The sequence below is a fragment of the Ovis canadensis genome, chromosome 3 (assembly GCF_042477335.2).
Source record: "Ovis canadensis isolate MfBH-ARS-UI-01 breed Bighorn chromosome 3, ARS-UI_OviCan_v2, whole genome shotgun sequence".
Taxonomy (NCBI): domain Eukaryota; kingdom Metazoa; phylum Chordata; class Mammalia; order Artiodactyla; family Bovidae; genus Ovis; species Ovis canadensis.
In genome coordinates, this window is record NC_091247.1 from 8,484,925 (window position 1) to 8,512,863 (window position 27,939).

At 56.1% G+C, this 27,939-nt stretch overlaps 4 protein-coding genes and 1 long non-coding RNA gene across 12 annotated transcripts; 3 read left to right on the forward strand and 2 right to left on the reverse strand.

Moving 5' to 3' along the window:
* Positions 1 to 747: 747 nt before the first annotated feature.
* On the forward strand, positions 748 to 4,974 carry TOR2A (torsin family 2 member A). Of its 3 annotated transcripts, XM_069582344.1 has the most exons (5): positions 748 to 1,047; positions 1,640 to 1,905; positions 2,881 to 3,056; positions 3,745 to 3,872; positions 4,192 to 4,974. In XM_069582344.1, the coding sequence occupies exons 1-5, from the start codon at positions 897 to 899 to the stop codon at positions 4,434 to 4,436; spliced, it is 966 nt and encodes a 321-aa protein (XP_069438445.1). In that variant the 5' UTR covers positions 748 to 896; the 3' UTR covers positions 4,437 to 4,974. The 3 variants fall into 3 exon arrangements, with proteins under 3 accessions (XP_069438445.1, XP_069438447.1, XP_069438446.1); XM_069582346.1 differs by lacking the exon at positions 3,745 to 3,872 and having other exon boundaries at positions 766 to 1,047; XM_069582345.1 differs by lacking the exon at positions 1,640 to 1,905 and having other exon boundaries at positions 766 to 1,047.
* Positions 4,910 to 19,222, reverse strand: TTC16 (tetratricopeptide repeat domain 16). Its single transcript, XM_069582350.1, has 14 exons — positions 19,135 to 19,222; positions 18,325 to 18,497; positions 17,903 to 17,993; positions 17,606 to 17,749; positions 15,972 to 16,072; positions 15,740 to 15,869; positions 13,742 to 13,956; positions 12,833 to 13,077; positions 12,319 to 12,460; positions 10,793 to 10,958; positions 9,522 to 9,664; positions 9,210 to 9,369; positions 7,289 to 7,373; positions 4,910 to 6,228 (listed from the first exon to the last, which is right to left on the reverse strand). Exons 1-14 carry the CDS (start codon positions 19,150 to 19,152, stop codon positions 5,081 to 5,083), a joined length of 2,961 nt encoding a protein of 986 aa, XP_069438451.1. The 5' UTR covers positions 19,153 to 19,222; the 3' UTR covers positions 4,910 to 5,080.
* A 100-nt stretch (positions 19,223 to 19,322) lies between these two features.
* PTRH1 (peptidyl-tRNA hydrolase 1 homolog) lies at positions 19,323 to 24,454 on the forward strand. 3 transcript variants are annotated; one of them, XM_069582349.1, is made up of 5 exons: positions 19,323 to 19,569; positions 20,441 to 20,660; positions 21,101 to 21,233; positions 21,376 to 21,421; positions 21,525 to 22,013. In XM_069582349.1, the coding sequence occupies exons 2-5, from the start codon at positions 20,492 to 20,494 to the stop codon at positions 21,705 to 21,707; spliced, it is 531 nt and encodes a 176-aa protein (XP_069438450.1). In that variant the 5' UTR covers positions 19,323 to 19,569; positions 20,441 to 20,491; the 3' UTR covers positions 21,708 to 22,013. The 3 variants fall into 3 exon arrangements, with proteins under 3 accessions (XP_069438450.1, XP_069438448.1, XP_069438449.1); XM_069582347.1 differs by lacking the exon at positions 19,323 to 19,569 and adding an exon at positions 19,937 to 20,066 and having other exon boundaries at positions 21,525 to 24,454; XM_069582348.1 differs by lacking the exon at positions 19,323 to 19,569 and adding an exon at positions 19,937 to 20,066 and having other exon boundaries at positions 21,134 to 21,233; positions 21,525 to 24,454.
* Positions 21,781 to 27,849, reverse strand: CFAP157 (cilia and flagella associated protein 157). Of its 4 annotated transcripts, none has more exons than XM_069582342.1 (9): positions 27,658 to 27,849; positions 25,501 to 25,772; positions 24,683 to 24,836; positions 23,994 to 24,261; positions 23,471 to 23,601; positions 23,143 to 23,293; positions 22,614 to 22,780; positions 22,259 to 22,448; positions 21,781 to 21,985 (listed from the first exon to the last, which is right to left on the reverse strand). In XM_069582342.1, the coding sequence occupies exons 1-9, from the start codon at positions 27,819 to 27,821 to the stop codon at positions 21,914 to 21,916; spliced, it is 1,569 nt and encodes a 522-aa protein (XP_069438443.1). In that variant the 5' UTR covers positions 27,822 to 27,849; the 3' UTR covers positions 21,781 to 21,913. The 4 variants fall into 4 exon arrangements, with proteins under 4 accessions (XP_069438443.1, XP_069438442.1, XP_069438441.1 ...); XM_069582341.1 differs by having other exon boundaries at positions 22,614 to 22,783; XM_069582340.1 differs by lacking the exon at positions 21,781 to 21,985 and having other exon boundaries at positions 22,063 to 22,448.
* LOC138436580 (uncharacterized) lies at positions 25,148 to 26,520 on the forward strand. The gene is made up of 2 exons (XR_011255485.1): positions 25,148 to 25,777; positions 26,091 to 26,520. It is a non-coding gene; the product is annotated as an uncharacterized lncRNA (long non-coding RNA).
* Positions 27,850 to 27,939: the final 90 nt, after the last annotated feature.

The window sequence follows — 27,939 nt, forward strand, 5'->3', positions numbered from 1 at the left end:
TTCGTGAGATCCTATTTCCCCTACTAGGGATCAAAACTGTGCCCCGTGCAGTGGAAGCACGGAGTCTTAACCACTGGACTATCAGGGAAGTTCCATAATGGATTTTCAATAATCATTTATTGATTACTCTGTGAGCCAAAACACTTCATGTGCCTGTACTTCATGGAAGTATCACCATCCCTCTGATGAGAGGTACTGTTATCATAAGATATACAAGGGGCATGCATTTGTGCTAAGTCTCTCAGTCGTGTCCAACTCTTTGCGACACCATGGACTGTAGCCCACCAGGCACCTCCTTCTATGGGATTCTCCAGGCAAGAATACTGGAGTGGGTTGCCATGCCCTCCTCCAGGGGATCTTCCCGACCCAGAGATCGAACTCGCTTTTCTTACCTCTCCTGCATTGGCAGGCGGATTCTTTACCACTGGCCCCACCTGGGAAGCCCAAGATATACAAGGCACCATATGTTAAAGGCACATAATAGGTACTCACCAAAAGCTATTAGCGCTCTTTTCTCATATAAAAAGGCGGGAGTGGGGAGAGCACAGAAAAGGCGCTTTACAAGGTACCGCACAAGTTTTTGCTACAGTTGTTACGTCACCCTTGGTGATCATAATCCGTCATTTATTATTCTTTCGGGGCTGTGATGGTCCCCCAGTAACCGTGGCCATGGAAACGCAGTGCGCAGTCCCGGATTGGACGGTTCGCGGGCTCCCCCTGGAGGCCGCCTTGCAAAGCCTACGGGGGGACCACGGGGAGGGCTTTGGAGACGGGAGCGAGGGGAGCTGGGAGTTGTAGGCCGCAGGAGGTGGCCGCCGCGGAACGATGCACGTCGGGAGTCGTAGTTCTCGGCAGAAGCGGTTGGCGGCTCCAGACCCAGCTTCGGCCTCACCCGGATGGCGGCTGCGACGCGCAGCTGCCGGCCCTGGGGCTCGCTCCTCGGGCTGATCTGGCTAGTCTCGGCCGCGGCCGCCTCCTGGGATCTGACTTCGCTGCGCTGCAACTTCGGCTCATTCTGCGAATGTGACTTCCGGCCCGACTTGCAGGGTAAGGAGCCTAGACCGGAGAGCCGGGCGGACTAGGGGAGACCTTAGATCCCGGGGTTGTGCCGGGTCCAGACGTGGAGAGTAGACCCAAGGGCAGACCCCACGAGACTTCCAGACGGCCCGGGCTGGAAGTGGGCCCGGCGTTGAGGGACCCTGAGAGCCTGGGGCACAGGACTTGGGGCGAGGGTTTAGGGATGCCTGTTTGGAAGTCAGGATGGAGAGATGCCTTTGACAGCAGAACCCTGGGTGGTGGTCGAGGGTAGGTAGTTTAGACCTCCGCACTGGACTGGCCCATCAGGGGAGAAGCCTGCCTTGAAGGTGGGTAGGAGTCTGGGGCCGACCCTCTTGACAGCTGGCAACCATTTAGGGCTGAGCTGCGATCCAGAGGGCCACCTGTTGGGGGGGCTGCAGAGCTGAGTCAGCCTGAGGCAGAGGACCCCCGCCACCCCCCCCTCCCCACCGCCACCCCCGCCCCGCCAAGGACCTCACTCCCTTGGTCCCAGAACCCAGATTCCCAGACATGACTTTCCGCCTGAAACTGTTCCGCTGCGGACGTGTGTCCTCATCTCCGACAGTTATTCTTGTGGCCCTAGGTCTGGAGTGTGACCTGGCCCAGCACCTGGCGGGCCAGCACTTGGCCAGGTCGCTGGTGGTGAAGGCGCTGAAGGCTTTCCTGCAGGATCCAGCCCCCACCAAGCCGCTGGTCCTCTCTCTGCATGGCTGGACCGGCACTGGCAAGTCCTATGTCAGCTCCCTGCTGGCACAGTACCTCTTCCGGGATGGCCTCCGTAGCCCCCACGTGCACCACTTTTCCCCAGTCATCCACTTCCCCCACCCCAGCCACATGGAGCGCTACAAGGTAGGCGGGTGGTGTCCTGGCCCACCCTCTGCCGGCACTGTAGGGTGACTCCACTAGGGTGGGAGTGAGTCCTGAGCCCAGAGAGGGGAATCCCTTGGCTCCAGGCAACACAGCCAGTTAACAGCCTCAGCCTTCAGGACCCATCCTAAACAAAGCTGAGGGTGCTATCACCTGGCAGGGAGTTCTTGATTTAATACCTGGGGGCCAGTAAAGTACCTTCGTGCCAGGGTTGTTGTGAGGGACGTGGGATTATAGAATCACAGGTGTTATTTATCGAGCACTTACCTTTGCCAGACAACCTGCACTGTCTTCTCTCTGTAAAGCCCTTAGAGTAGGGGCTTTTGAGGCTCAGAGTAAGCACTCAGGAAATATTAGCTCTTTCGACTATTGTTGTTGATTGCAAGGCACATTCCAGGATGATCTGTCTCAGCTGTCACACTCTGTTTTGAAGGTCAGGGAGCAGGAAGGTGCCTTCCCCTTTTCTAGAAAGCAAGAGGTGTCAGGGAAGGAGCCGCCCCGCCCCCACCCCCCCCCCCCCCACAAGGCAGGTGTGAGGCCTGGGTCTGTGTCCCTGTTCTCTTGTTGACTTGCTGTGTGAGCTTGGATTTACTCTCTGCCCCTCTCTGGGTCACAGTTTCACCATCAGCCTCATTAAGGGATCAGTGCTCTTTGGGAGACCATATCTTCCCGAAAAGATGAATGCTTTTTAATATTTATTTTTAGTTATTTGGCTGCATCTGTCTTAGCTGCAGCATGCATGAGCTTTGATCTTTGTTGCAGCACATGAGATCTTTAGTTGTGGAATGTGGGATCTAGTTCCCTGACCAGGGATCGAACCTGGCCCCCTGCATTGGGAACACTGAGTCTTAAGCCACTGGACCACCAGGGAAGCCCCGTTAATTCTTGTTTTGGGAAGGAATCTGGGGTTGGGGAAGCAGCTCCAGGCCCCCTCATACTCTTGCCTCTCTCCCACAGAAGGATCTTAAGAGCTGGGTGCAGGGGAACCTCACTGTCTGCAGCCGCTCCCTCTTTCTCTTCGATGAGATGGACAAGCTGGCCCCAGGCCTGATAGAAGTCCTGCGACCTTTCCTGGGCTCCTCCTGGGTTGTCTATGGGACCAACTATCGCAAAGCCATCTTCATCTTCATCAGGTGGGGCCAACTTTGCAGTGGGCATTGGTGCAGGAACACTTGTCAGAGGTCTCAGCTATCCAGTCTGATCCCATGGTCCCATAGCAGAATACTGTTCCCCCCCAGGGCCCATTTGGGTTCCCCCCCAAAGTCCCCTGTACCCTCACTGGTAACACCGTCATTCAAGGTGTTTAACTCCCCTTTGACATTCTTAAAGCCTGGGTTCAGTCTCTTAATCCTAATTTTTTTTGTGGCACTCCTGCTGGGTTAAGAGTTTTCCCTCTTTTGTGGCCAAGAGGACACAGGCCTGGGAAAAACAGGACTAGAAACCAGTCCCATCTCTGAGAGTCCTAGCTGTGTTTCTTCAGGCAAATCACTTCACTTCTCTGAGCTCCCATCTCCTTTTCTGAACAGCAGGGCCAATCTTAATGCCCTACTGTCCTCCTCGTGGCTGAGTGAGGGAAAGTAGGTAAGGGACTTAAAAGTATCCTATTAATAGAAACTGTAAAGTGCATGGCACAGATAGGCAAAATTCCGGGGTCGTGGTTATGGATGAGCTCAAGAGAGGGAAAGCGGTTCCTGGGGCGTTTTGAATGAGTTTGGCTCCTGCTGGCACTGAGCTGGGCCCCTGGTTCAGGTCCCCTTAGGAGGCATGTGGGAAGCCAGAGCTACATCTTGCCCTCACTGTCTGCGTCCCCCATGGTTTTAGTAACACCGGTGGCGAGCAGATCAACCAGGTGGTGCTGGAGGCGTGGCGCAGCCGCCAGGAACGTGAAGAGATCGGCCTGCAGGAGCTGGGGCCGGTCATCTCCCAGGCTGTGCTGGACAACCCGCACCGTGAGTTCAGCTGAGGACCCCATGCCAGAGGGGCTTCCAGACTGGGGTCTCACTCTCAGATCACACCCAGGGCTGGGCTGGACTCCCTGGGGGTGGGCCAGGCTCTCCCAGGTCAGATGGTCAACCCACCGACCCAGTATTTTCCAGCCCAGGCTTTGGCGCTTGGGGATGAGGGACAGCCTCCCCCGAGCCCAGCACCCAAGCAGGGCTGGGAGGATTCAGGTCAGCAGCCTTCCTGCATTTCCTTCCCTTGAGGGGTGGGCGGGGGCCTGGCTGACCCCTGTGAAGCACAGCCTCTTCCCATGGCTCCGCCCTGCAGATGGCTTCTGGCGCTCGGGCATCATGGAAGAGCATCTCCTGGACGTCCTGGTGCCCTTCCTGCCACTCCAGCGGCACCATGTGCGGCACTGTGTGCTCAACGAGCTGGCCCAGCTGGGCTTGGAGCCCAGGGATGAGGTGGTCCAGGCCGTGCTGGACAGCACCACCTTCTTCCCCGAGGACGAGCAGCTCTTTTCCTCCAATGGCTGCAAGACGGTGGCTTCCCGAATTGCCTTCTTCCTCTGACTCTCCCAGGGGGCATCCCTGTCCTCCTCTACCTGGCCAGGCCGTGAAGGAAAGCCCTGGACCCTCTGCCGGAGGGTCTCTGGTCCTGCAGAGTGGGACCCAGAGCATACTGTGAAGATGAGGAGGGCTGTTGGCTGGGCCATGAGACAGAAGGCCGGGGCAGGCCCTGGCTCTTCACTGGTCTGAGGGCAACTTGGCCTTTGCCTCCTTCCTCAGGGAAATCACCGGTCACCCCAGAATTTCAAGGAGCCTTGACTGCAGCCTGAGCCTTCTTAAAGTGTGAATTGTAACTCAGGGACAGTGGCTCGTGGCTGCTCCCTCCTTTCTCGCTCTGTTCCTCTGGCCCTTGCCCCAGTACCATAACCCCATGCCCCACACCCCCCCCCCAACCCCTCCGTGTCCCCATATGGCAAAACCAGGCTGAGACTTCTGTCTCCGTGAACAGAGGGACTCAAGTTCACACTGGAGCTGAGCTTTTCAAGTTTTTAATTTTGTACATGAAGAAAACAAATACAATAAATTTGGTCACGGGACCAGAGGATGTTTGCCCAGGTTTGATTGCTTCTGAGGGAGGCTGCAGCGCGGAGCAGAGTGGGGAGAATTGCCCTACACTGCAGCAAGAAGTGAAGGGCTGAGCATCCCTTTCAGAGAGCAGCCTTACTGCCGGGGCTGGGCTTCCGTCTTGGGCCCTGGGCGGTCTGCATGTTGCTGAGACTTGGGTTCAGTCCCCAGGGAACCTCGGTCTTGCTGGAACCTGGGCTTGTGCTCTGGCTCTGGGCTGCCTTGGACTGGCTGGGCCTCTGACTCTGAGCCTGGCCCTTGGTGGCCTCAGTGTTGGAGGGGCTCCAACTTGAGTCATAGGAAGTGTTGATCTTGCTGGGGCTTTGGATCATTCTCCAGCTTTGGTCCTGGGTGGCAGCTGCCTTTCTGAGTCTCCAGCTCTGACCATCGGCACCCTTGGACTTTCTGAGCCTCTGCCTTGAGCCCTGGGTGGCCTGGGTCTTGTTGAGCTTTTGCCTTGGGCTCCAGGCAGCCTCTGTCCTGCTGGGCCTCTGGTTTTGAATCTGGACGGCCTCCGTCTTGCTGGGCCTCTGGCTGTGGATGAAGGTGGCCTCTGTCTTGCTGGGCCTCTGGTTTTGAATCTGGGTGGTGTCCGTCTTGCTAGGCCTCTGGCTGTGGATGAGGGCAGCCTCTGTCCTGCTGGGCCTCTGGCTGTGGATGAGGGCAGCCTCCATCTTCCTGGGCTTCTGGCTTTGAATCTGGGTGGTGTCTGTCTTGCTGGGCCTCTGGCTTTGAATCTGGGTGGCATCCGTCTTGCTGGGCCTCTGGCTTTGAATCTGGGTGGCATCCGTCTTGCTGGACCTCTGGCTGTGGATGAGGGCAGCCTCCATCTTGCTGGGCCTCTGGCTTTGAATCTGGGCAGCATCCGTCTTGCTGGGCCTCTGGCTTTGAATCTGGGTGGCGTCCGTCTTGCTGGGCCTCTGGCTTTGAATCTGGGTGGCGTCTGTCTTGCTGGGCCTCTGGCTTTGAATCTGGGTGGCGTCCGTCTTGCTGGGCCTCTGGCTTTGGATGAGGGCGACCTCCGTCTTGCTGGGCCTCTGGTGGTGGCCTGGGGTGGACTTCGTTTCTCTGGGGCTGTGGTTCAGGCTTAGGTCTTTCCTGCTGTCCCCCGAGTCTGAGGACTGTGTCCTTAGCAGTGAGGAGTCAGAGACTGTCACAACAGTGGTGGAAGTGCTCCTGTACTCCTGACCCATACTGGACGTCTCCGTCTCCGAGGTGGACCTGGTTCTGACTGGGAAGGATGTGTCCAGAGAAGCTGTCAGGCCGCCTTCCCCAGACAGTCCCAGGAAAGGGAGGCTTCTAGGCCTCACCTTTGCCTATGACCCAAAGGCCTCGTATGGCCAAGAGGGAAGGCCTCCCAGATCTCTCCAAGCCCAGCCCTCCTAGCAACCTGAGGCCTGCAGGGGAGTCATGGCCAGAAGATAAAGGGCAGAGATGGAGGTCCCCACTGTCCAGCGCTGGCCTCTGCTCTGCTGGCCGCCTCTCGTCCTCTGTGTCCAGCCACCACCAGCACCTGCAGGGGCCTGGCCCTCTGCCTGCAGCAATTCTCTGCTCTACTCCGCCCACACTTCCCCTGGGTCCTAAAAACCCTTCCTGACCCCACTCCAAGGGGGGCTAAATGCACCCCCAGTTCTCAGGACTCCCCTCCACGGTATGGCTCCACTGTCCTAGCTCTCTGTGTCCCTGTGCCCCTTCTTCCCTTCAGGACCAAGTGCTCCCTGGGGCAAGGACTCTGCCATTCATGCCTGCACCGGTGCCCTGCACAGGCTTAGCCCTGGGCGCTCAACACATTTGCTGAATGGCAGGAAGGGGACTAGACGCCCCTATGTCCATCCCTCCCAGACCGCCCACAGCTGCTCCTGGGACTCAGAGCTGCATTCCCGGATTTTTCATTTTGTCCCTTCCGTGCTGGCACCTGGCGGAACTGAGGATAGAAGCCCCCTAGACATGCATAGGCTCTGTGGGGTAGTTTCAGGGAGAGGCCAAGGGGACAGAGAGGAGAGGGACAGAGTTGAGCGGGGAATGAAGGTGGAGCAGGCAGCAACGATGAAGTGCCTCAAGTGAGAGCTGGCTGCGCAAGCTGTGTGCTGGGCATCCCCGAGGGTTCCCTCGCTCCCCCTCCCTGCACCTGCCACCCCCGACCCGGACCCCCAGCAAAGCTGGGATGAGCCCTCCTGCTCCATATATATACAGCAGTAAGCAGAAGAGGCCAGATTCACACCCAGGCCTGGGAGCCTCTGACCCCTGACCTTTGCCCTCCCTGCTGCATTGGCCCACGCAGGGGGACTTACAGCCCAAGGTGGAGCCTAAAGAGGTCTGGCTGATGTAGCTGTCGGTCAAGGATGACTCCTTGCTGGGGGCTGGCTTCAGCTTCTCCTAGGGTCAGAGACAGGCTGGGCAGTTGGCAGGCCGTGGGAGGCCACAGCTCTAGAAGGCCAGCCACTTAGAGCTCCTTGGGGGCTGCAGTTTAGGGCTGGATGGGGACATGGAGCAGTCGACTGGACAGGAGTGAGGGTGGACAGGTTAGACAGGTGTGGCGACGTGAGAAAAGCAGTGTCAAGAGGCTGCTTGGTCCTCATCTCTCTATCTGCAAAATGCAAATTCCAGTGTGGGAAAGGCTTCTGTACGCTGTGAAGTGCTGCGCCCTGCGAAATGGCTAGAGAGGGGCCGAGGAGCTTCTCCACACCTTCCCTGCCTCATCCCACTTCATCTCCCGGCACGTCTGGGAGGGAATGCCCATTGTTATAATTGCCTGGACCAGGAAACGCCTAAGCAGCCTGGCACTTGGCTAAGAGGCACACAAGCAGAGCTGGAATCCAGGTTGGGGAGGGCAGGAGGAGAGTCCATGGCCAGGCCCTTGGCAGCTGGTCACAGCTGCAGGCTATGGCGGGGAACATGTGGTAGTGAGATGGAATGGTCAGGGCTCTGGAGCACTAAGCAGGGAGCCCACGATAACTTCAGGGCATACACAGACCCAAGGTCTGTAGCTCTGTCTCCTAACATGAGCTGGAAAAATATAGAGTTCGCCTTTTCCATGTCTGACAAGGGATGCTGGCACTCCAAGGACTTCAATGGTTAAAGTCTCCCTTGGACATAATTTACTTGCTGTCCATCAGCAGTGGATCAATAAAATGGTAGGATAGCCACAGGATGGAAATGTCCACAGGAATGAGAAGGACCAATCAACTTGGATGCTTCTTACTAACTTGGAAGCTTAATGAACAGAGCCAGAGGCAAACAGGCAGGTACCATCCTCCACTGAGAAGGACCAGTGCACTTGTCAGCAGTTTAGGAATCAGAACAGCCCTGACGGAGGAGGGGCCCAGAGCCAGGTGAGAGGGGCTTCTGGAAAACTGGGAATGTGTTCTTTCTTGAGCTGGAGAATGGAGTCATGGTGGGTATTCAGTTTGTGAAAATTCATCAAACAGTTAGCTGAGGATTCATGTACTTTATGTTCCACTCAGTGAAAAGTTTTTAGAAATGAATCCAAGTGTTAAAATTCTGGGGGCTTCCCTGGTAGTCCAGTGGTTAGGAATCTGCCTGCTCATGCAGGGGACACAGGTTCAATCCCTGGCCCGGGGAGAGCCCACATGCCACAGGGCAACTAAGCCGGTGCACCACAACCCCTGAGCCTGAGCTCTAGAGCCATGACCTGCAACTATTGAGCCCATTGGCCTCGAGCCCATGCCCCGGGTCAAGGGAAGCCCCTGCGATGAGAAGCCTGCATACCGCAGCAAAGAGGAGCCCCCCTCACTGCAACTAGAGGTGAAAGAAAGGGAAGTTGCTCAGTTGTGTCTGACTCTCTGCGACCCCACGGACTGTAGGCTCCTCCATCCATGGAATTTTCTAGGCAAGAGTACTGGAGTGGGTTGCCATTCCCTTCTCCAGGGGATATTCCTGACCCAAAGATCAAACCCAGATCTCCCGCATTGCGGGCAGATCTTTACAGTCTGAGCCACCAGGGAAGGTGAGTGTGGACAAAGTGTAGGAAGCCTCCCTCTATGAGGGGCCCCCATTCTCACCTGCACTCCTTCAGGTGTACCCCTTTACTTGCACATTCTCCACCTCACAGCAACATGTCCCCAGCCCAAGTCACATAGCTGAGTGGTGGCAGAGCCAGCCTCTAGCCAGCCTGCAGCCCTCAGCCCTGGCTTGGGGTACAGTCCTCCCTGCACCTCCAGGAAACCCGGCCCTGGCGTGGGGTACACGTACCTTCTTCCCAGGAACCTGCACCTCTTCCTCTGGGCCTTCTGGCTTTGCCTGCGGAAACTGGAGAGGGGCCTCCATCTCCTTGGGGGTCTCCAGTAAAGGTGGCTCCTGCTTCCAAGAGAGGATCAGGGCCCGGGCCCTCTGTTCCCGATCCTTGAGCCGCCTGCCAAAGCGAGTTGTCAGGGCGCTGGGTAAGCCTCTCTGACTCACCCCGCCCTTCCTAGGACTGGATGGTGGCCTGAAAAGGCAAGTAGGTGCCTTGAGCCCCAGCTGTCCCCCAACTCTGGGCCTGTGGGCCCTCCTGTAGAAACTTACCCCAGGATGTCCTGAGGGGTGCTGGTGTACACCCTGTGCTCCACCATTCGCTCCAGCTGCAACCTAGCCAGGTTCGCCACCTGGCTGCTTAGCACCTCTTCCACTGACATGCCGGGGAAAAGGTTGGTCATCAGTGGAAGTAGCTGCCAGGAAGGAAGGTGACCAGAGTCAGGTGTGGGCCAGGACAGGAGGAGATGGTGTGGCACTGCCCTGACTGGCAGAGTCCCTTCTCAGGGCCGAAGAAGGGAAGAGTTTACAAATTCAGCATCAGTCGCTCAGTCGTGTCCGACTCTTTGTGACCCCATGAACTGCAGCAACCCGTCAGGCTCCTCCGTCCATGGGATTTTTCCAGGTAAGAATACAGGAGTGGACTGTCATTTCCTTCTCCATGGGATCTTCCCAACCCAGGGATTGAACCTGGGTCTCCTGCATTGCAGGCAGACTCTACTATCTGAGCCATCAGGGAAGCCCTTTTATAAACTGTTGTTTCTAAAGGGCCAGACCCTTTGGGCCCGAACTATTGGGAGATCTTGAGAAAGGAACTACGTGAGGGAGTTCTGAGTCTTATCATGGGTTCTAGAGTCAGCCAGAGGAGGGTGTGACCTCCAAGCTCTATGACCTGGGGCAAGGGAACTGACTTCTCTGAGCCCTACCCTCTTCCCTCTGTAGATTATGGGGTGACGATAATGTTACCTGTCTCGTAGGTGTTAAAGAGGGTTAAACGGGGGGATATAAGCTGAAGTGGTTAGAACGGTGCCTGGCTCTGGGTTACCTGCTCAGTTGCGTCCAACTCTTTGTGACCCCATGGACTGTAGCCTTCCAGGCTCCTCTATCCATGGAACTCTCCAGGCAAGAATACTGGCGTGGGTTGCCATTTCCTTCTCCAAGAACAGTGCCTGGCACATAGTAAATGCTCTGGCATCATTACTGTCTTAGCCACTCAGTCGTGCCTGACTCTTGTGACCCCATGTACTGTAGCCCATCAGGCTCCTCTGTCCATGGGATTTCCCAGGCAGGAATACTGGGGTGGGTTGCCATTGCCTTCTCCAGGGGATCTTCTGAACGCAGCAATTGAACTTGTGTCTCCTGCAGTGGCAGGCAGATTCTTTACCGCTGAACCACCAGAGAAGGTACATATACTATGTATGCTCTGGCATTAGCAGTGCTTATCACTGCTAAGAATCCAGGTTTCTTTTAGGGACAGGGTGTATCTTTAGGTGGTCAGAGGTATTGACTCTGGAGCCTACCCTCCTGGCCCAGCAAGAACACACCTTGGGTTGCTTGGGGTCAAGGAGCAGAACAGTGGCAACATCCTGGCGGGCTCCAAAAATGTTCTGCAGGAGCTGCCGGCTCCTGGCGCGGTACAGGTAGTACTGGGGCTTCTGGGGATTGTGCTGGATGGCCATTGAGAAGTGGTTCTCTGCCTTCTGGAACTGCCTGCAGGACACAGTGGGCCACAGGGTGCTCTGAGCTGGGCCACCTGGGAGGAATAGGGGCTGCTGGACCTCCCTGGGGAGTCTGGGGAAAACCAGGCTAGTTTCTGCTCCCTGCCACCAACACCCCTCTTGATGGACCCAACACTTAAATGCTAGTGTAAAGTCCCAAAATAAGTGAACATTTTTATGATCTTGGAATAGGAAGGACTTTCTGAATGTCATAAACCCAGCAGCTAAATATGAAAAAAAAAAAAAACTAATTTGACCACAATTAAATCCCATTATTTAGTAGAAAAGGCACCACAAAAGAAAGCAGCAAACAGGGAAGAATATTTTGCCACATAAGGCAGATAATAAGCAAACTTTCTAGCCTACAAAGAACTCTTATAACCCAAAAAGTTTTTATTGGGTAATTGAAAACCAAATGGGAGAACAATTTAGGCAGACCATAATGGCCAATAAACACATGAAAAAATGCTGTCCTGTACCCACAATTTAAATATGCAAAGTCAATCCAATGCAAGAGAACCATTTTTTTTTTTTTTTTTTGCCTACAGATTAGCAAAGTTAAAAAATAGTGTTAATACTCTGTGCTAGGGAGGTTTGGGGAAATGAAGACTTTCTTTTACTGGGGGAAGTTTATATTGGTTCGTTGTTTTTTTTGAGAACAATTGGGTATCATCTTTAAAATGTTAAAATTTCACACTCAACAATTTAACTTCCAGCAATCTAACTACAGAATTACTAGTATGAACGGATGGAAACGTATGTCTTTGGTCTCATTCCTGCATTATTTATAATTAAAAGAAAAGGAAAACAGCTCACATTCATCAGCAGACTATTGTCTAGAGAAGTTAATTGTGGTACTTCCGCTGAATGGAATACTTTGCAAACAATAAAAGAGAACGAAGTCATTCTATATGTAACAGCCATGGGAAGTAAAAAAGCCTATCAAATATTAGCTTAGCACGATCTGACTTTTGTAAAATGATAGCAATTGTTAATATATGCGTAGAAATCAATCTTGAGGACTCTTTACCAAACTCACCCAGATAGGGGAGGCGTTGGGAGACAGGTATTAGAAGGAACTTCCATTTTCTGAGTCTTATGCTACTGAATACTTACTTTAAAAAATAATAATAATAAAAGCCCAATTACCATAACAATATTCAGAGAAAAGTGAAGGATTTTTAGCGAAAACTTGGAAAATAAAATTGATATTTAGGAGACTTAACTGGGAGAGCAGAGACGTTTTGACCCAGGGAGCCCAAGCAGGCGGCTTCATCCCAGACTTCCCCGGCCCCGCCCATAGCCCAGTATGCCCCGCCCACGGGGCCGCCCCACCCACCATCGGCTCACACCTGCTCTGGTGCTCGCAGAAGCCCAACTTCTCCTGCAACAGGCCCATGCGCAGGTGGGCGCCCTCGTCCCTCGGACTCAGTGCCAGCGCCTGCTGGTAGTCCGCCTCAGCAAAGGTCAGGTTGCCCAGCTGGAAGAAGCAATCTGGAGCGCGGGGACTGAATGGGGATCGCAAAAACCCAGGGCGCAGGAGCAGCGGCCCAGTTGGCTCCACCCCCTAGGAGGCGGGGCCTGCAACTGATAATACCCGTGGGCGGTAGCCAGCCCCTGCAGCCGCTTTTCGGCGCAGCTGGGCACCTCTTTCTAGATACCTGATCTGAGCATTTTGAAGGACTATGTAGCGAGATGGTCTCTCAGACGTTTCCCCGCCCCCCCAACCCCGTAGTGTGTCCGTGGGACACTGAGACTCCTCTTCGGCCCCTTCTCCCTCCCTCCCTCCCTCGGGGCTCTCGAGCGCCCAGTCCAGGCCTTAGAGAGGCAAGGGGCTCACGCAGGGCTCCCCGGGACCCCACTCACCGCCGCGGTTGATGTAGAGTCCTTTCTCCTGCTGCTCGTCCTTGAGCGCCTTGTTGAGCAGCAGCACGCTCTCCTGGTAGGCGCCCTGCATGTAGCAGTGCACCGCGAAGTCGTTGTAGGCCAGCAGCAGTTGGCGCTGGGCCTGCTGAACCAGCTCCTCTTGGTGCTCGCTCATCATGTCCAGCGCCTTCAGGAAGTCCTCCACTGCCAAGTCAAAATCCTGGAGCCGTCGGTACATGGTGCCCCTGCGGGAGAGGCATATGAGAGCCAGAGCACCCCCACCGGCTTGGGGTGTCCCAGAGAGTGGATGCAGCTCTGGGTCCTCTGACCTCTGGAGGTGGCAGGGCGGCCTCCCTGCTCATGCATTAGATTTGGTCTGTGCGGCTCCCCGATTGCTACTGAGCTAGCTTGGTGATTCTACTTTCCTTTACAAATAACTTCTCTCTTTCTTTTTGGGAGCAACGTGCCTGCCAGCCTCTCTGCTAAGGCTTTTTGTACACAGGATGAATGTTTTACCTCCACTGTTTGTTTGAGAAAACCCAGGGTCAGGGAAGTTAAATGGCCCAGAATGAGGTGTTGAGCCCTTGCTGGGGAGGTAGGGGGTGAAAATTCAAACCTAAGCCTCCTCTCCTGGGCTGAGTTGGGCTGAGCCTCCCAGTATAAACTGCTCAGCAGGGTTGGGGGTCCAGGATTCCCAGGTTAACAGGCTGCTGCCTGCCCCTTCTCCAAAAGCGTAGCAGAAACCACCTCCCACGATCCCTCAGTTCTGATGGCGAGCAGGGAAAGACCCTTAGAGACTAGACGGGGAGACTGAGACCTGGGGAGTGTCATGGGCTCTCCTGAGATCACACAGCACATCTGAGGCAAGGCAGGGCCTGGGACCCAAGACAGCATTTCCCCACCCAATACCGGAAGAGGAAGAAGCTGGGGTCCAGAGGGTTGTTCTCAATGGCACAGTTGATGCACTGCAGCGCATGTTGCAACTTGCCCTGCACTGCCAGGACCCCGGCATCTTGGCGTGCCTGCTCGGCCTGGCCCACCATCACCTGGAGCAGCACCTTGGCCTGTGAGTGCTTGGGATCCAATAGCAAGGCACTGTGTAGGTCTCGATAGCAGAGGTTGGGCTGTGGGGGTGCAAGGCAGAGATGGCGTCAGGGCTGCACCCAAGCTGAACTCTTCCGTGTTCACTGTGGGGAGGCAGACCTCTGGGCAGGCCAGCATCATGCCACCCATCTTCAGTGCCCTGCCCCACCCCTCCGTTGCTGTTTTGCCTTTTTTGTCTCTTGAAGGAGGAAGGGAGCATTGTGGGAAAATCCTATCCAAGGGCCCATCCCTACTGGCCCCTTTCCAGATGTGACCTCAGATGAGCCAGGTCTGCCTCAGTGGTTTTTGCTGTAAAATGGGGCTACAGATGCCTCCTCCTTGCAGGACTTCTGCGAGGCTCACTTGAGGTAGGGGGAGGCCATGGTCTCCAGACCATGACTGTCATGTCCTCCCTGTCCTCCCCGGTACACCCTCCCCGACACCTCTGACCTTTAAGCCCAAGACAATTCTAACCAAGAACAGAGTCAGGCCTGGGCATGAGCAGAAAACATCCCTAGGCCAAAACCTTCCACTGGGTGAGCAGGTCAGTTAGTCAGTCAACAGTTTTAGCAAGCACCCCATGTCCTGTGGGGTAATTGGTTGAGGGCAAGAGAGGCAGTGTAGACACTGGGTGGGAGGTGAAAGATGGCAGAAGTTGAGACAGGGCTTTGGAATAGGTGGACTTGGGCTCAAGGGGAGCAAGTTAGCCAGACCATCTGAACCTGCTTCCTCATCTGTGAGAAGAGGACAGTGGGTTGTATCTAATCTCAGAGGGTTACTGTCAGCCTTAGAGACAAATGTGAGTAAAGTGCTTAGAATGTGTCTATGCATTGTAGGGAGCAGCTGCAATCCCAACACTCAACAATAATTGTCAATAATTACTAGTCTACTACCTTTGAAGGAGACTCTCCCATTGAGTCACCTGTGGGACACAAGAGCCCAGCCCCCAGCAGAGGGAGGCTCTTGGTTCCAGCACCCTGAGGACGCCCTGCTCACTTTAGCCCATCACGTTCCTCCCCTTCCCGAGTCTCCCTCCCCCACCCCCCAAGCACCCTGGCCAAACTGGAACAACAGGCCTTGTTCTGGATGCCTCTGTTTTCCACACTCTCACCTCTCCAGCCCCCTAGTCAGTCTCCAGTCCTGCTTCCAAAGGTCTGAAGAACTTGCCCCCCTCCTTGCCACCATCCTGCCATCCTCCCTAAGCCCCACTCCTATCCAGATGGATGGTACCCAGGCTTCCAGTCTCCGGATTTGCCCCTCTGCAACCACCCCCCCAGCCTATATGCTCCCTGGCAGCCAAAAGGACTTTTCTAAGGCCCGCTGCCCCAGGGAGCACCCTTCTGAGGTTCCTGCTGCTCCCCAGGAAGAAGTCAGGGTGCCCTGGGGTTCACGAGATCCTGCCCATCACTCACTCATCCCTGAAGCCCATCCTTCCTTGTGACCCCAAGTCTCACATCTAAGGGATGCCTGGTGGCCTCTGATGGTGCTTCACATAATTAGGAAGTCAGTCCTTGTGTAATTATTTGCTGGGGGCCATTTCCCCTGGCCTGTGAGTTCCGTGAGGGCAGAACAGGCTGAGGCTTCTCACCTTGTGGTCTTCAGGGATTGGTGCAGGCCTGGCAGAGAGCCAGGGCTGAATGATGCTGGAACAACTACCTGATTGGGCAGGAGTGGTCAGCTCTGGTCAGGGTTCAGGAAGGACAGGGCTCCCACCACACTGGGGGCTGTGGCCTCTGGGCTGGTGGATAGCCTAGCCTCCTCCTGTAATCTCAGCACCCAAACAGGGAGGAAGTCCACCCATCGGCCCTGCCCGCCCTGCTCTACCTTCTGGAAGAAGTTGTAGAGCCTGGCCCGGAGGATGTAGACATCCGCATTGGTGGTGCCTTGCTTCACCTCCTTTGTGACGAATGAGAGGCATTCACGATGCTTTTTGAGGGCCAGGAGACAGGCGATGCTGTGGGTGGAGGACAAAGGTGCTTGGTCTGCCCAGTGAGAGGAGCAGGAAGGGGATGCTGAGGGGAACAAAGGCTAGCAAGCTCTTGATCAGGGTGCTCACCATCGATACCGGAAGCAGAATTTCTCAGGCTGGAGCTCAGAGGCTTGGGAGAAGACGGTCAAGGCATCCAGAAAGGCACATTGCTCAAAAAGGCACTGGCCCTGGTGACACAGGGGACTGTCAATCCTGCTTGTGACCCCAGCCCAGCAGCCTCCATGAACTGAGGGATGGCCATCACTGGGGTGGAATGACAAGGGATGGGGACAGAGTCCTTCAGATCAGAGAGAGATTTTAAGAGAGAGAGATACAGACACAGAGAGATACAGAGCTGGGTAGACAGCAAGACACAGAAATATACAGTTAGTGACAGAGAGATAGCAATACAGACGTAGGAACAGGGAGAAAAGAGAAAACCCGAGAGGTGGATCAGAACAGCAGGTCTAACGGTAACAGGCTCCTTCCTGGACCAGGGCTCCAGGTGCCAAGCCCTGTATTAAGAATACAGGAAATTTCTGTATTCTTAGGGGTACATATAACTAAGGGAGTTCCCTGGCTGTCCAGTAGGTAGGACTCAGTGCTTTGACTGCAAGGATGTGTGTTGGGGAACTAAGATCCTGCAAGCTGCCCAGGTGCAGCAAAAAAACAAAAAACCCTAAATTTATCTCATTGGGACTAGGTAACATTCCCCTTTTAGATGAAGGAACTGAGGCTCAGAGAAGCGGAGTGACCTTTCCAAGGGCACACAGAAAGAACAAGATCGGCCTCAGGACCCCCATAGACAGTTTAAGCATGTGGTCTGGTTTTAAGAATGTTTCTTTTTTCAGAGTTGAATAATAATAATAATTATTCCTATTATTTTGGCTGCACAGCATGGCAGTGGGATCTTAGTTCCTGACTAGGGATCTTATCCAGGCCCCACCCCACCCTGCAGTGGAAATGCAGCATCCTAACCACTGGACTACCACGGAATTTCCAGAATTGAATTATTGACATTAAAAACCAAGACATCAAAGTTGTGAACATGGGGGAAAAATCAGGACTTTTTTGGGATTTTATGGCTTAATATCATCTTTATTATGCATTATAAATGGGGGATACTCTTGTCTTTTTAGTGCTGGGAGCCCGTGGACTCTAGGGCTGTGCTGTCCAGTACAATAGCCATAGCCATACAAATTCAAATTGATTCAAACTAAATATCAGTACAATTCAAAAATTAGTTCCTCAGTCACCCTCTTGTCTTTTTAGTGCTGGGAGCCTGTGGGCTCCAGGCCTGTGCTGTCCAGTACAATAGCCACCTGCTGCCCACGGCCATACAAATTCAAATCGATTCTAATTAAATATCAGTACAATTAAAAAATGAGTTCCTCAGTCACACTCGCCACATTTCAAGGGCTCAACAGTTCTACGTGGCTGGTGGCCATCGGAATGGACAGTAATCATCGTGCTAAGTGATCATTGTCACTTCTGCAGAGAGTTCTATTGGATGTACCCAGCCCTGGTGGTGGATGAACCTGGAAGGTAGGAGAGGTCATGAGAAGGAGTGGCAGAAGGGGACACAGACGCAGGGACAAGAAGGTCGCCAGGAAGTCAGGGCTGGCTCTGGGAGCAAGGAAAACCCCCAGAGTTGGAGGGAGAACCAGCAAGCCGGGGTGGGAGGTGGGTGCCTTGTATGGGCCTAGGGCAGCGCCGGGCACCTTCAGGTAAAGCACCAGGGCGAGCCGCTCCAGGTAGTTGTTGTTCTCTGGCTGGGAGTGGTAGGCCTTTCGAAGGTTCTGGGCAGCCGAGGAGAAGTCGCAGAGCTGGATATAAGCCTCGGCTCTTAAGGCATAGAATTCTACCTGAGGGAGAGGGGACCCAGACTGCTGTTCCCCTCCCCACGATCCGCCCTGAGGTTTGCCACTCGGCTACCACAGGGACTCTGTGGCCCTGAGAGGTGAGAATGTAAGCGTGGGACAGCAACTGCCCGTGCCCACCCAAACCCTCCCTCTCACCAGCTGGGGGTCCAGGTGGAGGGCGCGGGAGAAGAAGAGCACGGCCATCTCCCAGTCCTCTTGCTCCAAGCACTGATGAGCTCGATGGTAGCTGTGGGGGACAGGGGGCCACAGGCAGGGGGGTGGCTGGCCCTGACTTGGGACCAGCCCAAGACATAGAGCTGGGGCTTTGCAAATGGGTTGCAAGAATGGGGGACTTGGGTAGGAAGACAATAGGGGTAGACAGAGACCCAGGGAGAGGAGGATGGCCATTCTTGGAGCTCATCCAGCCTTGTTTTTTCGCTGCTGAGATGGAAGAGCCCTATTATACAGTTGAGCTCGCTGAAGCTCAGAGAGGGAGAGTAACTCGCCCAAGGCTGGACAGCATGTCAATGGCTCTGCAGGGAAGGTACCTGGGACCCCTGGGCAAGGGAGTCACTCACTATTCCCTGACTTTGAGGGGCACAGTTAGCCCTGTAGCCTTTGGTTTTACATCATCAAAGTTCTGGAAGATTTGGCTGGTCCCAAAGATGCGCTGGAGGGTCCCCTTTGGCACAGGAATCACCCATGGCTTTGGGATGTGTTGTGAGGGAGCTTTGTCACGCTCCAGACCATCCTGGAACCAAGGAACAGCAAGCTGGAGCAAGCCTCAAAGACAATCCCCACTCCACTGACACACTCTCCTCGGGTGTTTTACAGGATGGGGGAGGGGGTGGAAAGGCGGCCCGGGAGGAGACACAGTCTGGGGTCTGGTGGCCCTCCCAGCCCCATTCCCCTTAACCTCTCTCCGGTCCTGCCTCTCTTTCCTGTGGTCAAGATCTCACGTTCACACTGCTCTCTGCTCTCCTCCTGGTTCCCCTCAGCTTCTACCAGCTACCGACACCCAAAACTCTTCTCTGCAGCTCAGGCCCTGCCCCAAGCCAAAGGCCCTGGGGGTCCAGCAACCTCTTGTGAGAAGATCTGTGTTCCATTAGTCCATAAGTCCTGTCTATCCCACTTCCTACAGATCTCTCAGACACCTCCTCTTCTCTCGTCTGAGTCACTGCCATCTCTGTGTCTATGCCAGCTCCGGCCACCCCTCCGACCTCCCCTCCAGCCGCAGGTCCTAAGACCTCTGTTCTCTGCACAGCAGCTAGAGACTTTACAGAATCGCACAACTGATCTGGCCTCTCCAGAACGAAAACCTTCCCTGCGAAAGCATACGTGGTCACTTCTCCCGCACCCTTTGCCTTTGCCTTAGTCTTCTCCCGCACCTCTCCGGAGTCTGTCATGAGGCCCCTTCGGGGAGGACCCCTGGGCCTGGACCAGCTTACTCGCGATCTTCACTTTCCTCTTGGCCCCCTCCTCCCGACGTTGCTAGGCATCATCTCCAGGACGCCCACAGGCTCCGCCCCCCTTAGCCACGCCCCCAGAATCCCGAGGAGTCCAATCACTGAAATCCAGTTTCAAACCGAGACGGAAAGAGGCTGCGCGCTTAGTTGCTCAGTCGTGTCCGACTCTTTGCGACCCCATGGACTGTAGCCCGCCAGGCTCCTCTGTCCATGGGATTCTCCAGGCGAGAATACTGGAGTGGGTTGCCATGTCCTCCTCGCGGAGATCTTCCCGACCCAGGGATGGAATCCAGGTCTCCCACATTGTAGGCGGATTCCTCACCGTCTGAGCCACCAGAGAAGCCCAAGAATACTGGAGTGAGTAGCCTATCTCTTCTCCAGCGGATCTTCCCGACCCACAACGCTCTAAGAGTTGACACCTTGCAATGGCTTTAGCAAGTTTTTATTAGCTGGGGAAGGCAAGGAAAAGGCTTGCCGGCTTTCCGCAGCGAGGCAGGGTCCCAGGGGTGGGTCAAAACAAGGCACATTGCTTCCCAATCCAGTGGTCAAACAAGGGCTCCGCGAGCCCCACGACAAACCCCGCAGGAGGCGGTGACGCGGCACAGCGGAATGCGCGGGGATGCCCGGACTAGGCCACCGCCCCGCCACTTCCGCCCCTCAGAAGGGTGGCGGCCACGTGGCCCGCCCCGGATTGGGCGTTAGAGGCTAGGGGCTGGCTGACGTCAGGGGGCGGGGTCCGCGTCCTGAAAGCGGGCAGCATGGGGCTGCCTGGCCTCTCGCACGCAGGGCTGTGGCTGAGTCGAGCCATGAGCCGCTGCGTTTTGGAACCCCGGCCGGCGGGGAAGCGGTGGCTGGTGAGTGGAGTGGGGGAAAGCCCCATAGGGACTCCCGGGCCTTAGCTCCAGTTCTGCCACAGTCTCCTGGGCAAAGTTCTCCCCCTTCCTTGTCTTGAGTTTTCTTATCTAAAAATGGGTCAGACGCTCCGATGGGCTCCAGACTTCCAGGAACTCTGCTCCTGCACTGGGGGGCCCTGCCCACCCATACCAGGGGGCTCTTCCACTTGGCCTTCTGGAGTCTTGGAGTTTCTTGGACTCCTCCTCGTGGCCCTAACCCACTCCGGCCGTTTTCCATTTACCTTCCTCTACTCTGGGGCCCCTGGCGGGGGCGCGCTGTGAGATAGATTATGGGGAGAGTTGTCGGGCCTCAGTTTCCCTGACGTCCCCCGCAGGTGGCAGGCCTGGGAAACCCTGGACTGCCTGGCACGCGGCACAGCGTGGGCATGGCAGTGCTGGGGCATCTGGCGCGGCGGCTGGGGGTGGCGGAGAGCTGGGCACGCGACCGGCGCTGTGCCGCGGACCTCGCCCTGGCCTCACTCGGAGATGCCCAGCTGGTCCTGCTCCAGCCACGGAGGCTCATGAACCTCAACGGGCACAGTGTGGCCCGGGCGGGTAAGTTGAGGGCCCCATGTGTGTGCCGCCCAGGAGGGCGCAGGGGCCCGGAGGGGGCATTTCTGGACGGCAGCAAATCGGTTCACCTAGAGCTCCAGGTACCTGTTGAGCTCCAATTGCTGCCTGACCTTGGGTGACTGAGAAGTTGAGAACCTCAATTTCTTTATATGTAGTGGTGGTTTAGTCGCTCGGTCATATCCATCTCTTTGCCACCCTATGAACTGTAGCCCCCCAGGCTCCTCTGTCCATGGGATTCTCCAGGCAGGAATACTGGAGTGGGTTGCTATGCTCTTCTCCAGGGCATTTTTCCCAACCCAGGGACTGAACCCGCATCTCATGTCTCCTGCATTGGCAGGCGGGTTGTTTACCACTAAGTGGGGTTAATTGTGGCCCCTCCTCATGGGAGCCCAGAGTCAGGACAGCCTTCCTGGGCAGATCAGTAGTAACCGGGGCCACTGTTTCCCTGGGCCAAGCGGAGCTGTTTGGACTGACTGCTGAGGAAGTTTACCTGGTACACGATGAGCTGGACAAGCCGCTGGGGAAAGTGGCTCTGAAGTTGGGAGGAAGCGCCAGGTGAGGCCCTGAGCTGGTCAGGGTGGGATACAGAAGCTGACCTCCAAGTGGGGGTAGAGGTGCCGACCCCAGGCTCCGCGGTGGATGGGGTGAAGGGTGCTGACCCAAGGAAGCACTAACTGCCCCCTCCTATCCCTTGAAGGGGCCACAATGGAGTCCGTTCCTGTATGAGCTGCCTCAACTCCAGTGTGAGTCTGCCCCTCCATCCTGCACTGAGTTGGGTGGGCTGGCACAGGGCTCCCCCGACTCCTTCTTACCAGGGCTCCCTGGGCCCCTCTGGCTCCCCCACAGGCAATGCCACGACTGCGGGTGGGCATCGGGAGGCCGACCCACCGGGACGCAGTGCAGGCCTACGTGCTAGGCCGCTTCTCCCCGGCTGAGCAGGAGCTGCTGCCTCCAGTGCTGGAGCGTGCTGTGGACCTGCTCCTGGACCACATCCGCCAGCGGAGCCAGGGGTCTTCGTCGGGCCCCTGAGGCCAGTGGACTTGGCTGTTTGCTCAACTGTCATGTCTGCACCCATCCACCCATCCACAGACATGCCACGCCGGCCTGTGGAGTCTTTTATTTTTTTTTTAATATCACTCTTCTCTGGGCTGCCCCAGGCTGCCTGTGGACTAACGCGGGGACTGTGACCAGAACAGTCCTTCTCTAGGATAGGAGGTTGATCTTCTTTCCGTGTCCTACTTCGAAAGTAGGGAAACTTCGGGAAGACTAAGCTTTTTGAACCTTTTCTGAGGAGCAGAGGTGTGGATCTGTAAGAATAAAGGTGCCAGCTTAGAAGCTGAAGCCTCCATGGGGGGGGTTGGGTCCAGCAGGCTCCCCTCCCAGGGGATGTGTGGGTGCGTCTGGGTCCACTGAGGCCTTGACACACCTTTCTTCAGCCCATTTTACAGATGGGGAAGTGGAGGCTTAAGAGAGGTCCAGCCACATCCACAGAGCCACACAGCTTCAGTGTGGAAGAGCTGTGATATGCACCCAAGGGTGGCCCTCATTCGGCTGTCCCTGGGGCCCCCTGGCCCCCTCACCTCAGGGCTGCTGTACGCCTGTAAGTTGCCCATACGGGTGGTATGTGAGAGCAGCCTGAGGTCCTCAGGGTTGGGTGGGATGTGGATCCGTCGAGGTACCAGACCCAGGTCCCCAGGCCGGTAGGGTACGATGCCGGACAGCTGCTGCAGCAGAGACCCTGTCCTGAGTAGCTGAGTGCTGCTGCCCTGGCTGTGGGGAGGGGACTGGTGTCACCCCCTCCAAGTCTTAGACGAGGAAGCTGAGATTCAGAGCAGCTCCGGGGAGCCAGGCTTCTGGCCCCGGCTCAGCCGAGGACAGCCCTTGGACGAGTCCCGTAGCTGCTTCCTCTGGGGTCACGCGGGGTCATGCACTCACCCCTCCCTGGGCAGGCCACAGGGCTGGCTCTCCCGATGCAGGGCCTCGGCCATCTGGGGGCTCGAGACCACGGCCGAGCCGAGCATAAGCAGCAACTGCTGCAGCATCTCCTTGCGCTGCAGCTGGAACACGACGTCGAAGTCTCTGTCCTCCTTGTTAGGCTGCATCTGCTGAGAAGGGGATGGGTGGGCCTACCAGGTCAGGCCCTTTGTGGCCCCAGCATCCACCACTGGGAAACTCCAACCCCAGTGCCTATTAATCTCAGTATTCCCTGGCTGTGGTGGAATACCCATTCTCCAGATGGGAAGACTGACAACTTCCAGGGCCTCAGAAGCCTTCGTCCAGCTCCTTTGAGACCTCAAATGGCTCTTCAGCATGGAGAATCAGAAAAAGACAGATCTTCCAGGAAACTCTCAGGGGAGAGAGGGGCCCTGGGCCTGGCTTGGCCATCTCTGGTAGTCTGCTTATCTCTCTAGTCCTTGATTCGCCCCCTCCCCATCACCACCACTTTCACCCACTTCCAGTTCACCTGCACGATGTCCTGTAGGAAGGAGGTGGCCTGGGCCAGGGCCGTCTCCAGGCTTGCCCGGACCTTCTGCTCTTTGCTCAGTTGCTGCTGGAGCCGCTGCCCCTCGGCCTGCTGCCGCTCCAGCTGCAGGTTCAGCTGGTCTCTTTCATTCCTGTGCCCAGGACAGGACAGGTCAGCCTCCTCCCTGTCCTAGGACAAGGGGCCCTGCCTTTTCTCTCCAGCCAGCCCTGGGCCTCAGCTTGTGTGACAGACAAAGCCTCCAGGCCCCTGTACAGAGGGGGAGTCGCTGGCCCATGACCACTGAGGGGAGGTTCGCGCGGCTCTGCACCTCAGTGCCTGATTGTCCTGCTGCTGCTTCAGGAGGTCCTGCTCCAGCTGGCCCAGCAGGACGTGCAGCCTCTCGGCCTCGGCCATGCCCTGCTGCAGCTCGTGGCACTTCTCCGTCAGCATGAGGATGACCTGCAGTGTGGGCATGTGGCCATGCTCTGGGCCTCACCGCAGGCCCTCAGCCAGCCTTGCATCCCCCAGAGAGGCCGGCTGGGGCCCTGGGAGCCCGGCACCCGCTGGACTCACCTCAGGGATGCTGCGCACCTGTTAAGTCATCCATGTGGGTGGGGGCCCTGGGGATGGGTTCCCTTTCAACCAGTGATGGGGGCTCCAAGTCAAATACAAACCAGCGATGGGGGCCAGAGCCCTCCCAAGGAGAGCCCCATCACCTCATGGCTGCCTCCCCCATGCCCTGACCCCAGGTCCACCCTTGCAGGGGCCGTATTTGCCCCGAGTACAGGGCCCTAGGTTTCCTTCCTGCTCTCCGTGCCAAGCCTCCTGGGGTGAGGGCCGGGAGTACACACCTTCTGGTGTCCCCGGTTTTTCCTGGCCATGAGCTTCTGGGAGTTCTCCAGCAGCTCCAGCTGTTTGCACAGGTCGTCCTGGTGGCCCCGGAGCTGCTCATTCTCCGCCAGCAGCTGTGTGCCCTGTCGTGTAGTCTTGGCCAGCTGCAGGGTCACTGCGTTGTTCTCTGTGATGGCCCGCTTGGTTGTGTCCCACATCTGGCTCGTGGCCACCTTGCGGAACTCCGTGGCCACCATGTTCACACGCTGGATGATCTCCTTTCTCAGTCTAGGCAGGATGGGTGGGGGTGAGGCGGGGTTTGGGCAGAAGGGGGTCCCCAGAGCACCTAGACCTCTCTGCCCCGTCCCCCACAGGAGGGGCCAGGGCCACCAGCAGGAGCTCTTTATTATAGACTCTTTGTACTATTTTGAACCATGTCCATGTATTGATGAACCATTAAATATAATTTAAGTCGCAAAAAGTGGCACAAGGAAGTCCAGGGATTCTCCAGTGCCTGTGTGAGAACTGGGAACCTATTTCTTTTCTCTCCGCAAATCAGCCACAGTTTCGAGGAACAGCAAGCCAGGGCATCAGGGAGCTAGCATGGTTCCCCCCTGCCCAGATAGAAGGCAAAGGTGTCGGAGACCTGAAGACCTGGCTGTACTTGGCCTCAGTGAGAGGGTCCCGTGCCCGGCAGCAGCCGGCCCACCTGTCCTTGTCCAGCACCGACTTCTTCTCCAGGTTGTGCACATAGTCCTTGTGTTCGTTCTCCTGCTTCCGCAGCTGCTCCTCCAGCGACATGAACTTTTGCGTGAGCTCCTCTTTCTGTAGCCGGAACTCCTCCAGGGCTGCCAGCTTTCCCCCTGCCCCGCCACAGGGCACGGGCCTGGTGAGAGGCCGCCTCGGGAGGGCAGGGTCCCGGGGGTGGGGGCAGCAAGGCTTTGCGTGATGAGGCCCCCCACCCTTCCCCATCCACTAGGGCCAGTCCCCCGTCCCCACACATAATCCTGCCCGCCTTTATGGTTCAGTCTGGAATGCCCTTCCTCTCCTCCCCAAGTCTTCCTAAGCCTGGCTCAGGCTCCACCTCCTCCAGGAAGTCCTCTTTGACACTCTCTACTCTCATGAAGGTGGCAGTGATGACAGCCTCTGACTCCAGACACCTTCTCTGGACCAGGTACTTCTGCTGTCAACTGGAAGGCACAGCCCCCCTTGCCAGCTGGGTGACCTTGGGCAAGACACCCCACCTTCTCGAAGTGCTTCCTCACCTACCCAATGGCAGGTGGTGATGGTGTTTCCTGCCTCAGGATTGCTGGGACCGTTACCATCGAAGATAGTGTGGGAAGCTGCATGTAGCTGTTGTTGCTCAAGGAATATGTATCATCCCCATTTCCCGGGTGGGAAAACAGGGTCAGAGGGAACGGCTGGCCCAAGGTCACAAAGACAGTGGGAGAGCCCAGAGAGACAGAGCCTTGGGTTTCCCACCCGCTGTGGTGTGTGCCCGTAGGCTCACCGGCCAGTGCCCCTCACCAAGGATGATGTTCTCGGTGGTGAGCTGGTCCTTGGTCTCCTGGAATTCGTGGCGCACCTGGGCTAGCTGTGCCTCAAAGGCATCCTTCTCTATCTCCTTGGCCAGCTGCAGGCTCTGGAGCTGCTCATTGAGGTCGGTGATCTCATCCACCCGCTGGTTGAGCGTGCGCTTGAGGAAGGCCACGATCTCCTTCTTGTTGTTGGCCAGCTGCTCAAACTCCTGGCGAAACAGCTTCTCCTGCATAGCCAACTCATCCCACTTCCGCTGGTACCTGAGGTAAATGTGGGGCAGAGGTCCAGGGGCCCTCCAGGCAGTCAGGCTGCTCCCGGGACCTTCCCATAGTGGGGCATTGGAGGTTCCAGCCTCATCTCCCCTGGTCAGTGCTTGTGACCGCAGCTGTTGCCTGTGCTCAGCGCCTTACCTGCATAACATCACTAGGGTGTAAGCTCTGTGAGGGTGGAGCCTTTGTTAGTGTTCACAGTTGTGTCCCCAACACCTAGCGCCTACTATGTAGTAGGTACTCAGTGTGTTTGTTGAATCCACAACAACCAAGGAAGTAGGGACTATGATGATTATACCCATTTTACAGGTGAAGAAACTGAGGTGCAGAGGGATGAAGCATCTCTGAGTTAGTAAATGGCAAAACCAGAACTTGAACCCAAGTCCGTCTGATACCCTGAAGTTAAGGGTCTTAAGCATAATGCTTGCTGCCAGCTCTGTGCCCTGCTTAATACTTTCACACTTCATAACCCCAACTTCTGCACCTGTGATCTTCCCTTCACTGAGTGAACCCCTGTGTTGCCACCTCCGTGGAGCCTTCCTGGCCCTGAGGCAGCATTTGTGGTTCTCTCTTTGGGGCCCTCCTGTAGACTGACCCTTGTCCCACTGGGAAGTCAAGACCTAACTCCTCACATCTCTGTGTTTTGAGGGGCCTGGCAGGGGAAGTTGGCAAATAATAAGTGCCCAATAACCATCTCTCGAATGCATTTTTCCCAAATACATTCCATCTGGTGTTTCCAGCTTGAGGGAAGCATGTGAATTTTTAAGAGTTGTTGTGTAAGTGATTTTCTAGTTTCCAGTGGAATAATGGGTAGAAGCTGTTTGGAAAGATGTTTAACTTCACGACTAACTCAACCAACATCTTCTGAACGGAAGCATGGTACAGGGTGCAAAGCTGGCTGACCCGATCTGTGGAGCAAGGAGGCGGACTGGCTTAGGGAAGTCAGGGCCCAGGGCTGGCCCAGAGCCTCTTCCTTGGGGTGCCTCCCTCTCTCCCTGAGCCTCAGTCTCTCCACCACTTGTCATGGAGATGATTGGAGGGCCTCTCTCGTGGGACCGCTTTAGGGACACAATGAGCGCCAGTCCAGGAAGGTCTCAACATCAGCTGTGAGTATTTGTAGCAACATGTGAGGAGACCTGTCTGATAGTGCTAGTTGCTCATTCGTGCCCGACTCTTTGCAACCCCATGGACTATAGCCTGCCAGGCTTCTCTGTCCATGGGATTCTCCAGGCAAGAATACTGGAGTGGGTTTCCATTCCCTTCTCCAGGGGATCTTCCTGACCCAAGGATCGAACCTGGGTCTCCTGCACTGCAGGCGGATTCTTTACCATCTGAGCCACCACCAAAGGGGTGTGTCTTTTGAGGATCACCCTGAGACTGGGCTAGTGCACAAGTGGGCTTGGCAACTGGAAGAGCCAGTGGGGCCCATAGCTCAGGTGATCACAGCACAGGCATTGTGGGGGTAATGGGGGGCAGGTGGGAGGAGGGGCATGTGGTCACCCGCCTGCCAGGGGGCTGCCATCTCCAATTCGTCCCTCCAATTGAACTCTGCCCTCTTACGTAAAACGCCTGGTTCCAGGGGTCAACTGTGAGGCAGGAGGAATGTAGTCCTTGCCTGGGGAGGGATTAGGCTCTTAACTAGGCACTGGGCCCCTGGAAACTCTGGGAGCTAAGATGGGGCCAAGAAATCCATTTTTCTTCAAAATCATGAAGCCTCCCAATGTTATCTTTGAGGAAACTGAGGCAGGGATGGGGGGGTGGGTCTGGACATCCCCTGGGAGGCCAGAACACAGGGGTCCCCACCGACTGAACCTGCACAGTGGCCAGCTGTGAGTCACTCCCTGACCTGGCAGGACCACCCTGCCCGCCCACCCACCGGGCCAGCCTGTCCTCCAGGTTGCGGATCTGGGCGTGGTAGAACTCTCGGATCTCCTCGTTTATAGGCATTTCCATGGGCTTGTTGGCCAGGTTGGGATCCTTCTTGCTACCTTTCTTCTTCTTGAGCTCGGGCTCTTTGGCCCCCTTCTTTTTAGGAGCCATGGCTGGCGGCAACCACTACTCCAGGGCCTCTTTAAGAGGCCAGGTGGTTGCTAAGGAAGTTCCTCACATACATAGCAACAAGCTTAAGTTGTGAAGCCAGGCTTAAAGGGACCTTCCC

Excerpts from the sequence above, each read along its gene's own strand:
- TOR2A (XM_069582344.1), top strand. The coding sequence starts at position 897 with ATGGCGGCTGCGACGCGCAGCTGCCGGCCCTGGGGCTCGCTCCTCGGG. Across the intron at positions 1,048-1,639 it reads CTTCCGGCCCGACTTGCAGG|GTCTGGAGTGTGACCTGGCC; the intron begins GTAAGGAGCCTA and ends TTGTGGCCCTAG. Across the intron at positions 1,906-2,880 it reads GCCACATGGAGCGCTACAAG|AAGGATCTTAAGAGCTGGGT; the intron begins GTAGGCGGGTGG and ends TCTCTCCCACAG.
- TTC16 (XM_069582350.1), bottom strand. Across the intron at positions 17,994-18,324 it reads CCCCTCAAAGTCAGGGAATA|CTACCATCGAGCTCATCAGT; the intron begins GTGAGTGACTCC and ends TGTCCCCCACAG. Across the intron at positions 9,665-10,792 it reads TTGACCCCAAGCAACCCAAG|CTACTTCCACTGATGACCAA; the intron begins GTGTGTTCTTGC and ends CCTTCCTGGCAG.
- PTRH1 (XM_069582347.1), top strand. The coding sequence starts at position 19,971 with ATGGGGCTGCCTGGCCTCTCGCACGCAGGGCTGTGGCTGAGTCGAGCC. Across the intron at positions 21,234-21,375 it reads AAGTTGGGAGGAAGCGCCAG|GGGCCACAATGGAGTCCGTT; the intron begins GTGAGGCCCTGA and ends TATCCCTTGAAG. Across the intron at positions 21,422-21,524 it reads TGAGCTGCCTCAACTCCAGT|GCAATGCCACGACTGCGGGT; the intron begins GTGAGTCTGCCC and ends GCTCCCCCACAG.
- CFAP157 (XM_069582339.1), bottom strand. The coding sequence starts at position 27,821 with ATGGCTCCTAAAAAGAAGGGGGCCAAAGAGCCCGAGCTCAAGAAGAAG. Across the intron at positions 24,837-25,500 it reads CACCGAGAACATCATCCTTG|GGGGAAAGCTGGCAGCCCTG; the intron begins GTGAGGGGCACT and ends GTGGCGGGGCAG. Across the intron at positions 22,784-23,142 it reads TCCTACAGGACATCGTGCAG|CAGATGCAGCCTAACAAGGA; the intron begins GTGAACTGGAAG and ends TCCCCTTCTCAG.